At 41.7% G+C, this 13461-nt stretch overlaps 1 protein-coding gene across 1 annotated transcript in view; it reads right to left on the bottom strand.

The window, feature by feature from the left end:
* PSAT1 (phosphoserine aminotransferase 1) overlaps positions 1 to 13461 on the bottom strand; it is a 42758-nt gene extending 29297 nt beyond the window's left edge. Inside the window, exons 1-4 of the mRNA XM_020787783.3 lie at positions 13298 to 13461; positions 8231 to 8291; positions 4899 to 4968; positions 3701 to 3906 (exon numbers count right to left, since the gene is read on the bottom strand). Of these exons, the coding sequence (XP_020643442.1) occupies positions 3701 to 3906; positions 4899 to 4968; positions 8231 to 8291; positions 13298 to 13357 (397 nt within the window). The 5' untranslated portion in view covers positions 13358 to 13461. The remainder of the gene's footprint in view (positions 1 to 3700; positions 3907 to 4898; positions 4969 to 8230; positions 8292 to 13297) is intronic.

Genomic DNA, 13461 nt, shown 5'->3' with positions numbered 1-13461 from the left:
ATTCCCTCCATCTGTCTATCATATCATCTTCACTAACATAACATTTTTGCAGTCTTTCTCTATGATGATTTCTGTCAAGTGAATTGGGGTGGGGGGGGATGATTTCACTCCACCCTTCCATCAATATCTGCTCCAAAGAACTGAGGAAAACTCCTGAGTAGGATTTCACATGGTATGAGAAGCTGCAACAAGAAGAGGGAAGGAAATCCCTCTGGGCTAGTGAATGTCCATCAGCCTGACATTGGATTGAGGCTCCAGATGTACCACTCACACACTTAAGCACCAACAATGCATTTGTATGTGGAAAATGTGAAAAATGCAATTATGCAGTGTGCTTGTGTGTGTGTGTGTGTACTAGAGATGGGGGTCTCATTATGTCTTGCACAGGTGGACATAACGAGGGTCCAGCCCTCTGGGGCCAGACCATCCACTCACCCTCCTTTGTTGCTGCGAGCTCTGAGTTCCCTTCCTATCATTCCAGAGCTGGTGGTCTGCAAGCCACTCTTTGATCTTGGCTCGCCGGAGCAAAAGGAAAGGAATGCGGAGCTTTGCAGCAACAGCAGATGAGTGGACAGTCTGGCCCCAGGGGGCTGGACCCCTCATTATGTCCACCTGTGTACACACACACAAACAAACACACACCTCTATCTCATGACGTGATGCAAAAACTTCACATCCATGGGGAAAATGTCCATTTCATCCTGGGAAGGGAACAAAGGCTACTGCTTTGCACAAAAAGCAAGTCAGTTGTATGTTCTATGTCGGCACATGGATTCCCAATAACACTATAAAGCACCTTATGAATGCTAAAACCTGCCCAGCCCAAAACAGCCTGGTTCAGATATTATAATTTACCATAGATATAGCACTGCCATTATTGGCTGCTCAATATATATCTTTTAAGACGACTTCTTATTTATTTACTTAACATATATTCTGATGTTCCTTTAAGATGGAAACTTAAGGGAGATCCCGAACAGGCACAAATAAATACAAGAACTGGTTAAGGAGAGACAAGAAAAATTATAATGCCACAACAGAGCCAAATATAATCCTAAACCACTACTGAGTTAATAAAATATTTTGTAAATTAAAAAGCACCAATTCCTTAAAAGCCTCTTTCTTAGCAGCCAGTAACAACATGAAAGCCCACCTACCTCTCACTGAACAACAACAGAGAAGGAGGCAGCCTGGCTTCCTTTTGCAGGAAGTTCTATACACCAGAAATTGGCCTTGGAAATTTATTTAATTGTATTTAAAATATTAATTTATTTAAAATACTTTTAACCCACCTTTCTCCTTATGAAGTCTCAAGGCAGCTATGCCCTCTTGATAAAATTATGATATGTGTTTACCAAATAATATATTTCAGTATATACCTCTCATATTAAAATTTAAATTTTCTGCACATCATGGCCCTATTCTAAAACTTCTGAGAATATCACATTTCTTCTATACCCTTTGCATCATTTGCAAGGGAGCCTTATGTGTGCCTGAACACTGCCCATGTTAGAAAGATCCAAGACAATAAGAGAGAAACTTGGCTCTTGAAAGTGGCTGCATATAATTTATTAAGCGCTGCCCAATACTGTTCCTAAAAATGTCTGGCAATTTTAAAATAATATACAGACACCTTGTGTATTTTTGTTTGCAATTTCAAAAAGATAGTGATGTTAGGACGCGACTATACAATGGGGAAAATCTGCATGGAGTTGCTATGAATTCACACTCAGGAGGTCAGGTTTCCCTAGGTGATAGCCAACAACATACTGTAGGTATCAGCAAAGAGAGCAGAGAAAATAGGCAGAGAAAATTTGCAGCTTGTTAAAGCAGCTTCTACTGTAGTTGTCAAGATTTACAAAAGGCATAGCTAATAAACAATTTCCTCCTCCCCCAAGCAAGCAAGCTTCTTGCAAGCAAGAAAGAAAGGGCATTATTAGCAATAATAATGGTGGCACTTTCTTAAGACACTTGAGGGTAACTGACCTTTGTGAGCGTCCCTTTGCTTCCTCACACTGCCAATCACCTGCACTGTTATATACATTTGTCTATGCCAGCTCAAGTATTCACAGCACCTGAAACAATGCAAATGCATTGCCCAAAAGAAGAAGCCGCTCCACTGGCAAAGGAAAAATCAGATATGGGGGAGGACTCTGGGTTGATTTGCATTTTGTACACTGTGTGGTCAACAGAAAATAATATGAATCTGACCGCCCCAGTCCTGGAACAATTCCCATATTATTTGCCAATATAGTTGTCCTCAGTACATGTAAAAGAAGCAAATAAAAGATTTTTGGCATCTGAAGACAAGCAGATTTATTTTAGTGCCAGCTTTCGTGGATTGCAATCCTCTTTTTCCATGTGTCTGAAAAAGTGGATTGAAATTGCAAACACTCATATTGAAATAAATGTATTAATCCTTAAGGTGTTCAAAGTTGTTTCTGTTATACATTTTTGTTATACAGTGTCGTTATTATGTTTTCAGTACCGTAATTTCTTAACTGTTTTTCTTCCTAAAATAATATACAGCAATACTGAGTTGCCATCAATTTGATTGCAAAAGCCTCAGGGACAGCAGGAGGGGACCTCTAGGAGTCTCTTTCAGAAGCAGCACTAGAATATTGCAAGAAATTCGCATTAAAGAGGTTACTTGAACTGCACTAGAGAACATCAGAGACTATCAGCTAAGTGATTAAAAAACAAGATCCTACCTCTAGTTCTAGCAATACTCTCCACCATTTTGAATAGCCCTTCATTAAACCTTTATTGGCATTTGCCTTTCAAACTGTCGTTCTCTTGCGCAGACAAGAAAAACCTTTGTTGCCAGAAAAGCATTTTGGAGAAAGTGGACAAGTGATGCTTCAGTGAGTTGCCTGTCTCTCAGTTCTGACTTCTTAGGTTATGATTATCACTGAAACCTATGGGGGTCTAATAAGAAGAGACACCACTAACGGCATTCGGACTTTTATAGCTGCAGCCTAACCTCTGTTTTCTGAAGACCCAACAAAAATTCAACCAGCAACAATAACTACAAATAAAATTATGCTGTACCAAAATAATTCACTCTTCAGTACTCAGTTTTCACTGCAATAATTATGCAGTTTACACACATTTCTATGGCTCCAGTTCATAGAACTGATTGTATTTGGGGACAATGGTAGGGACAAAAGGTAGCAAGAACAGAAAGTCAGACTGGTTCAACGACTACAGAACTCTGAAAGGAACCAAAATGGCACTCAGTAACCATTAGAAAGAAGCCCCACCAAACCCAGCTTTGGATTCCAAGCACTGTTTGCACAGTCTCATACGCTTCTCTGCATCTAAGTAACATCTCTTTTTTTTTAACGGAAGGATTAAAAACTATTGTTGTATTTTAGGGTGAAATTCAGCAGCAGTGCTTGCTAATTGACTGGGAGGTTTTTGTACAAGAAAATAAGTATTCCAAGCTCCAATCCAGATCAGTCATAAAAATGTTTATGTTTCTACCACGTGATGAACATCTGAACACCAAACAACCTCGAATAATCATCATCCTCAGATGTGTAATCAGTTATACTGCATATGGACTCTTTGTGGGTTTATACAGATTCATAGCTCTGACAAGGATTTTAACAAACCACAGAACTTATATATGACAGAAAAGAATGCTGCTATGCATGGCAGAACATTTGTTCCAGCTGGAATCCTGAAGTTGACTTACTTGTGTAACTAGACAGTTTAGGATGAACAAGGTTTACTTTGGCATATTTCTCTGCTTCCTTGGCTGCTTTTGCTGACCAAGCTCCTGTAACCACATAATCAGCACACCTTGCCTCTTTTAGCCCAATAAGGTTCAGGGGAACACCGCTAAACTGTCCCGATCCACCTCCTTGGAGAAAAATCACTTTGTAGTTTTCTGGTATATTGCTGTGTAAAAGAGAAAGGGGTGGGAGAAGTATTCTGTTGAATCAAGATCCGTAACATTCTTCTGTTCCATTATTGTCACTCTTATCAGACGCCTGGTGGACACCAGATTTTCATAGACAGCATACAAACAAAAGAAATGCTCCTTGTCAAAATGTTTCAGTGTAGCCTCCTTTCAACACATTTCATGTGAATTTTTAATTGGGTAAACATCTGAATCTTAATTTGTTGTAATCTTAAATGTGTATATATACACTGTCTTGTATCCTTTTATTGGAGAAAGACATTTTATAATGGTCTAGAGGGGCGGGGTATAAATTAAATAAATAAATAAATAAATAAATAAATAAATAAAGTAAATAAAGTAAATAAAGTAAATAAATGAATAAAACAAATAAAATCCAAGACCATTACCTCTAGTTTACTTGGTTTGCGATTAGCTCTGGTTTTGACAACAGGACTCTGTTGTATTCCAAGATATCCAAAATGGACAGAAAGAGGTGGCTTTAACATCTCCCCTTTCTTTCTTGCCTCTTCTTTGCTTTTAAGTTATGCTCATCCCTACCTTATTCTGATCTTTAGAAATACTGGATTCATTCCATCTAGTCACTTACCTCTCATTTTAATCAATATGAGAACTTAAATCAGGACTAAATTTTGTTCCACTGCCTATATGAGGAAATGAATGCAAATTCTTGGTTTGACTAGCCACAGAGTTGGGCATGGATATAAGTGCTAATTTGTCTCTAGTCACTTAATGGTAAAACCAATAACCAAACCTACACGTAAGGTTTCTAAACCCACATAAGGTTCGTGCCAGAGACAGAGGTACAAATTGCCTTACTTTATTTCTGTCTGGATAAAACAGGCATTCAGAACTTTTGTATTAAAGAATCTCATACATGAAGATGGACAACTGTACTACAGCTATAATGTCTTTTAACACTGACAATATTTTTCCCTTTTAAATAAAAATACTGAAAATTATAACTTACAGGAGTTCCCGCAAGCAGTTTTCTGCTGTTTTAATGATTTTCGCAAAATCAGATGTTCTGTGGCTCATTTCTATGATACAAAACAGAATTTTTTTTAAAAAAATCATGAGACACATAAGCAGAATTAATTAATTTGTTAAAGTCACGAGGAATGTTATGGGCATCACGAAGCTTGAATGAAGCCTTGTTTTTTAGTCAAAATACAGCAATGATTTTCTTAAAACTTTGATTCCTTTACTCTTCCACTGGCCATGCTGACTGGGGGGATTCTGGAAGATGTAGTCCAGAAAAGTAGGTTTTCTAAGCTCTGCTGTCTGAATGTTTTTGCTGATCCACAGGTACCATCCCTTCTCCACATACCACTACATGTACCAGTGAGCACATGAAAACTACATACAGTGCAAGTTATGATATCTGGGTAGCGCCATGTATGGATTAGCTTCCACTGGTGAAATGAACAGTGCTTTCAGGCCCAGAGTTCTTTGACACTGCTCAGTCATTCATTACGTTTGTTTCCTCTCTAAGCCAAGAGGCAAGCATTCTAGCCCCCTATTATTTTAATCATCATCTAAAAGCAACAGCTTGAAGAAAGAGACACTTTCCTCTCCTTGTAGGCAATCCCCACGAGCCAAAACATGAAGGGGAAACTGTGGTCACATTTCATGCGAAGAGTCTGAATGACCAAAACAGCCTCTCCCTCTTTACTTGATGAATGTGATGATGGAGTAGAAGGGACTAGGACACCCTCCCCACCACATGTAGAGATACCACAAAGCTTTCACACCCATTAGCAAAATGAGGGCAAAACACTGATTACTTTTCAGTCTACTACTGCATTGCTATAGAACAGTTCAACCCAACCCAGTGCTCTACAGATGTTTTGAACTACTTGACTCAGGAGGAGGACTAAAGCTGACAGGAGCTGAAGGCAAAGAAACTGCTGAGCTGGGGGAAGCTGCTGAAGAAAGTACAGCAAACGTAGCTGTGGGCTCAATTCACTTCACAAAGAAGGGGAAAGGGGAATAGTAAGAGATGATGTTGTACAACAGTGGCTAGAGCAGCACTGAAGCTCAATTAAGAAAACCCAAGTGTAGCTGAACTATGAAGCTCACTGGGGCTAATACCAGACCAACCATGGTTTCTCAGCCCATTATCCCACATAAGGCAGCTATGATTTAAAATAGGATTACACAACGGTTGTTGGTTCTCAGTACAAGGGCTAAAATTTCAGGGAACAGATATGCTCCCTGAGTTTCCAGACTGATTTCATGGTAAACTGTGCGGGAGAAGAAATTACTGGTTTTCAACTCTGGACACTTGTCCACACCAATTCTCAGCTTTGACCCAGGCCCATTGGCTGGGTACCAAGGTATGTGGTACCAAGGTAAGCATTTGGGCTTACTGTGGTACTTGAGGAAAGCAAGGGACACAGCACCTTGAGAGCCTTCTTATGCAAGTCCTGGCAGCAGCAGGGCAAAGAGGGGTGGGAAGGTTATGCACTTGCAGTAAACCTTCTAGAAGCTCCAGTAGCAGAGCGGGGCCTGGAAAAATTCACCACACATTGTGTATCCTGTTGATAAGAATTCAAGCCCTAACCTGAATGGCAGCACCTACAGTAGCTATTGAGCACATTTTACTACCTGCCTGGCCAACAAATCCCCCTCCCCAGGCTCTGGCTTGTTATAACACCTGGTTACCCAAATGAAACTGTATTCTGCAATAATTCACTTTCACAATAAGATGGCCTAAAAGTATGTTGGGGGCCCTATTCATGGTCTGCCTCACATCTGCAACATCGTAAAAGTCCATCCCCTGTCTTATGTTTTAGCCTCAACATCTCAGGAAGGAGAGGCTCCTTTATTTGGCAACCTTCATCCTCCACCCCTGCAGACATTCACAATTGCAAGAATCCCACTGACAATTTACGTGTGTGTCGGCTGAATTATAAAACTCACCATAGCAAATTGCTGCTAAAATGACGAGTCGTCACATTACTATGGGCATGTCTGTTGTGCATTTGGGCATATGCCATGTAACATGATGATCAGCATCTTGTTATTTAGTAGCAATTCGACACAGTTGAGTTACACAATTTAACCAATGCATGTGTAAATCATCAACAGGATTCTGGTTATTGTATATTGATCTGAGTTCCTCAGAAAAATGTGTGAAAAAAATAAGACAAATGTGTTTTTATTTCTAATTGATCTTAAGTTTTGAGAAACTGGGGTTGTTAATTTCAATTTTATTGTGAACGCCTATTACTTATTAATCCCGATTGCAGTTTTCTGTAGTTGATGTTATATTACTATTACAGTGGAGTCTCGACTTACGGTCGGCTACATTTAAGTACTTTTCGACTTTTCAGCGGCGGGGGGGGAACCTTGGAAGGCATCCGGAGGTTCCCCCCTCCAATCCGAAGGCTCCCAGCAGTGGCGGTGGGGGGACTTCCGGAGGCCTTCCCTGCCGCCATGGGAGGCCTCCTGGAGGTCCCCGCCGCTGCCGATCGTGCCTCCGAAGCACGGAGCTCCACCACCACCGCCATCACCGTTGCAGGACTCCGAGGGCCTCGGTGTGGCTGCCAGAGGCCTCTCGGAGCTCCCCCCCCCCGCCGACACAGGCTTTCCCAGGGTGGACCGGGCCTACCAGGGAGGGCTTCCCCCGCTAGGCCCTGTCTACTGCCTGGGAAAGCTTGGTAGACCGGGCCTACCTGGGGAAGCCCTCCCCTGGAAGGCCCATCCACCCTGGGAAAGCCTGTGTCGGCGGGGGGGGGGGAGCTCCGAGAGGCCTCTGGCAGCCACACCGAGGCCCTCGGAGTCCTGCAACGGTGATGGCGGTGGTGGTGGAGCTCCGAGAGGCTTCCGGCAGCCGCGCCGAAGCCCTCTGAGTCCTCCAGCAGTGGTGATGGCGGCGGCGGAGGGCCCCTGGAAGACTTCAGAAAGGTAAGTTTTTATTTTTAAAATGTTATTTTAATTTTGTATGTGGGGGGTTTGGGCGGGTTATGGATTAAATGGTTTTCAATGCATTCCTATGGGGAATGCATTTTCGACCTCCGTACTTTTCGATGTACGGACTCCGTTCCCATACAGATTAATTCCGTAGGTCGAGACCCCACTGTACAGCAAGCTATCCGGAGTGATTTTTCACACTTACAGATGACCTAGAAGTATTTTAAACAAATAATACAGATAGATATTTCAGATACAATAATTCTGAAACTGAGAACATTAACAATGAAAATATGCAGTTTGTTTATGTTGCATTTATTTTGAAAAACAATTTTAAACCCCCAAGTACTTTAAGAAAAACTAGAATAAATACAGGTACCTTACCAAGAACGCTAATGCCAAGGCCTTTATAATCCACCAGCTCTTTCTGGGCTTCTAACAAAACCTGCAAAATAAATTAATTCAACGTAACCACACACCAACAGCACCACTCATGTAAATATACTGACAGAAGTTAAGTACAGGCAGATAAAACAAAGATAGGAAGGTAGAATTATACACTAAAAGCTACTCCAACAATAATAGCCCTGCAGTAACAATAATAGTTAGAGATGGGCATGAGCCTCAGTTTGGAAGTTCGTGCTGGTTCATATATGTGGCACCCTTCCCCCACCTCCCCAGGGGGATCCCCCAATCAGCACACACTCCTCTCTTCCTCTTCTTCAGCTGTTTGGTCAATCTTTGGCAAGAGTGCAGTGGTGCCTCACAAGACAAATTTAATTCGTTCCGTGGTTAATGTTGTCTTGCAAAAAATTTGTCTTGTGAAACTCATTTTCCCATAGGAATGCACTGAAATCTAATTAATGTATTCCTATGGGCAAAAAAAGTCAGAACAAAGTCAAATTTGGTTTACAAAGGGTTTATTAAGTGCTCTTTAAAGCCATACATATCGTGCAGATGATTTTTAAAAAATGCAATATAGAAAAACATTTAAAAATCAGCAAACATGAGGCAGGAACAAAAAATGGAAAGCATTTATCTTGCGAAGCATGGCCATAGGAACATTTGTCTTGCAAGTCATCAACCCCATCGCCAAAAACATTCTTCTTGCGAGTTTTTCGTCCCGCAAGACATTTGTCTTGCGAGGCGCAACTGTACAGGCTTTCCTGCCCCATCTCCTTGGCTGATCGCCCACACAGGCAAGGAGGCAGGACAGGCAAACCTGTGTTCCTGCCGGGGACTGGTTGAACAGCTGTAGAGGAGGAGTGCACAATCTGACTGGTGAGTGGTTTATTAGCTGGGAAGGTGGAGGAAGAGAACACATGACACAGGTGCCATGGTTACGAACCAGGATGAATCTCCAAACTGAGGTTTATGCCCTTCTCTAATAACAGTCATTCTCTATCATAGCAGTAATCAATAGGGGGCAGAATCTTATTTTCTATCACCTTTTTGTTTTGTTTTAGCTGGAAATACCAGTAACTGTTCTCAGGGACATATTGCATTTTAAGGCAAATGGGTATTTCCTTCTCTTCAAACAGTTATTGATCCAGACAAAACCAATCTTTCAATCTCACCTGCATGAAACATTAAGTGTGTGAACAAAGCGATATTATCTCCCAGCTGACCAAGCCCAAAACTATCTGCCAGATGAAGACTGGATCAAGTTGGTGTTATTTTAACAGTTTTTTCCTTTCAGGGGTGCACTGTTTCTAGATGTGGAAATTAGCATCTTGGCTCATGAGGCCCTAGATACGTCTGCAAATAGAACACAATTTTTCTGTCACTGTGCTATTGGGTCTCTGCATCTAATTTCTTGTACAATTTTAGCCGTGTTTCATGCTTTTATTTATTTATTTTATTTATACCCCGCCTATCTGGTTGGTATGACCATTCAAGTTAGATACATGAATAACATTTGGAACGCAAAACTGAAAGCACTGATACAGTGTACTTAGGTCTCACAGGACTGAAACCTCCGGATTTTCTCAGTAGCAAGGACTAAGCCACCATCCACCACCCATTTCCTTGTTCTCTCTGAGCTTAGCTGCAAACTACACTATAGCTGGAAAACAAACAGAAACAGCACTTTGTAGCATAGTACTTCTGATGTACTATGCTACAGAAAATATTTGAGGATTTGGCCTTCAATGGGCAATTAAGAGCTACTTCTTTTACAAAAGCAAAAGTCTCCTCATTTGTTGAGACAGCATAATAGAACTGCCTGAATTTTTTGACTCATTGGGGTGAGATCTGGCTAGTTAGCACAAGCACTTCTAGATTTACTATTACAACACTGGCAAGAATTAATAAATTTTCTTATGCATTGGTTAGTGCTTGGTTGCTTCACTGTGTGAAACCTATACAGTTCCTAATGTTTCAATCACACCACCGCATACTTGAAAGAGCCTTGTGGTGCAGTAGCTAAACTGATGTACAGTCATGCCCCGCTGGACGATTACCCCGCTCAATGAATCCGCTTTATGATGACGTTTTTGCAATCGCTTTTTGCGATCACAAAACAATGTTTTAAATGGGGTTTTTTCGCTGTGCGATGATCGGTTCCCTGCTTCGGGAACCGATTTTCGCTTTACGATGATCAGCAAACAGCTGATCGTCGTGTTTCAAAATGGCCGCCGGCTGAAGAAAATGGGCCCCTGCGGTTTTCTAGGACGGATTCCTTGCTTTACAGGCACTGAAAATGGCCGCCGCATGGAGGATCTTCACTGGACAAGCAGGTATTCAGCCCATTGGAATGCACTGAACGGTTTTCAATGCATTTCAATTGTTTTTTTATTTCGTTTGACGACGTTTTCGCTCTACAGCGATTTCACTGGAACGAATTAACGTCAAGCGAGGCACCACTGTACTGCAGTCAATACTCTGCTCATGACCTGAGTTTGATCCCAATTCTGAGGAGCTCAGGTAGCCAGTTGATTCAGCTTTCCAACTCTCTGAGGTCAATAAACTGAAAAGTCAGCTTGGTGGAGTGGGCAATAGGTACCCTGCATAATTAACATGTAAACCACCAAGAGATTGCTTCAAGCAGTATGGGGCAAAATATAAGCAGCACACTTTACTCTGCTTTAAAATATGGTAGTAATAAAATAATGTCCCATATACAAATATGTCCCCCCTTGCAAGTTTTTTGGAAAAATAAAACAGTTGGACAGTATTATTATACGTATTTAGAATGCAATGCTCTGGTAATCAATGAGTGACACTTTTGAGTCAGGATTTTTTTTAAAAAAAATCTTATCTAACACTAACAGTAAGCCTCTTTTGCAATCAGCTTCAAAAATGTTTGAAAAATAAAAACATTTTTACAAAATTCTGGCACACGCATTTATGTGCAAACACTATTAAAATATACAAACTCTTTCCTTGGTGAAATGTTAACAGATTAATCAGATTCTGCATCTCAAATAAGACCCTGGTATAGTTATGCTGTCTACTGGTTGCATTTCCAGCTAGCCTTCCCTCTTATAAGTTCAAGGCAGTGTGTACATGGATCTGGACTGGAATAGAAACTTTCTCTATGAAAAGATTTCTCAAGATAATAGAATGTTAATAATGTACCCTTCTCAGAAAATGCTAATTATGCAAACCAACTTCAGGGGAAAAACCAGCCAACAGCAGCTCTTGGTTACACTTTCTAGGTGTAACCAAGAGCAACACACAACTATTAAGAAATGCTAAGGAATACAATTCTTTTGGAAAGCTGGAAAACCAGATGTAGAGTAGAAGCCACACCTCTCCCAGATGTAATCGGATCAAGACTGCTGCTGATGCAACTTTCAAAAGGGATGTCTATAACTTAACAAATTATTAACATATGTTATTTCAAGTCTATTCCTAGCATGTAAAAAGCTGCCTCAAGTTAAACTAGTCTATTGCAAATACTGTACTTACAGTATCTTCTGCCCTACATACTTACAAAGGGTCTATTCACTAACAGAAGACAATGGATCCTTTAAGGCTTAGCTTGGATTCACAAACAAAATGGATAATTTACAGTATTTCTTTTTTTTTAAAGCTCCAAGCACTCAGATACTCCAGCTTTATTGTCTGGAAAAATGGGAAACATTTCTTTTTTTCCCAGGTGTTGGAGCACAGAAAGGGTGGGCTTCTCCTGGACTTTTCACAACTGCTGGCTTTTCACAAAGTTTTTTTAAAAATGATATTCATTTCTCTATGAGTCAATCTCAATTCACAAAGAGCCTGCTATTTTTACAACCTCAGTTGATTTTTCCACCCTGAAAATACAACACATCCAAATAATTGGTCTCAGGATGCACATAAAATTAAATGTCCTGTCAGTTGATTGGATGGCCCCAGTGAGATATAGGATTATTTTTTAAAAAGCATATGGATTTCTGTTCTTCAATAGCTAAAATTAAATTCAGAAAAACAAAAGAGGGGCTTGGCTCCTCAGAGACAAGGCACAAGGGATAATGGGGAAGAAATGAAGGGGAAATACCCTGCAATGCAGACATCCTATTTAACAGACCTTCTAAGATGTCCTTGAAAAAGGCTGGGTTCCCCCTTTACTATGGCAAATGCCTCCTCTTCACAAGGACATCTCTATTTACCTTTTGCAGGCCTAAGAAAAAACGGGCAATGTCCCAGCCTATCAAAGCAAAAAGTAATTTTAATCTAGATAAAAAACACAAAGCAAGAGAGATGCTAGTCCTAACACGCCAGCCAATTTAATTTACTCGGCAAAGCACCACCATTAGACAGCTAAGGGACCGTGTAGAAAGTGCCTCCGACGGTCTCAACCTGTCACACGGACTTCACCTCATTTTTTAAAAAAAGCAATATTACGGATCCTCTCCTCGGTCAGACCTCGTCTCAAGCCGTCAGGCTGCTGGACTTGCGAACAACAGGCTTGAGAACTGTTTTAAAGGGAGAATTTCATCCACTGCCTACCATGTTATGAAGTATAACTCTTTCCCCTCACAGCTTGGAAGGGCGAGAAGATAGGCACAAGCCGCGTGCAATAACACCCCCTCTGAAAGGATCTGTGCATTGATGAAGCCTTCTCTAATTAATTATCTCCACCGAGGCTGCGATAGCAATCGTATAGAAAGCCCTCCCCGCCTCCAAGGGACCACGGCCGCTCTCTGAAGGGCAGGCTAAGCGTCCAAACACTTCGACGCCAGCCACGATAAAACAGGAACCCCGTTCTACTTCACGAACTCGCCGTGCAACCCTAAAAACGGGCACTCGGTTGCAAGGCTCAATGGGTCCTGCTCCCAAGGAAAGGAGCAGGACCAACTTACTGCAACCTATTTTTCAAGCACAGCATGCATCGGGTCGGGGGTGCGCGTTGCAAGCCTTCCTCCGTCCAATTTAAGCCGTCCTGAGGGATTTGCCTAAAAGCACGGCGGCGTAAACAAGACTGCACGGCTTCCAGCAAACGAACCCTTATTGCTACGTTGCACGTACCGCCCGCGGTAGCTTAGCGGGTCCGGCGCCGAAGTTAGCCACGTGCTTCTTGGCGTCCATGGTTCCGAGGGTCCCTGCGGGTGCGCGTCCTCCGGCCCGCTCAGCCCGAGCTCTGCTCTCGTTCTCAGCGCAGCGCTCCTTCTCCCGGATAATTGAGAACGCCA

This window comes from Pogona vitticeps, chromosome 2 (genome assembly GCF_051106095.1).
Source record: "Pogona vitticeps strain Pit_001003342236 chromosome 2, PviZW2.1, whole genome shotgun sequence".
NCBI lineage: Eukaryota > Metazoa > Chordata > Lepidosauria > Squamata > Agamidae > Pogona > Pogona vitticeps.
Note: the sequence above shows the minus strand (reverse complement) of the source record. Positions and strands in the feature narration are given on the sequence as shown.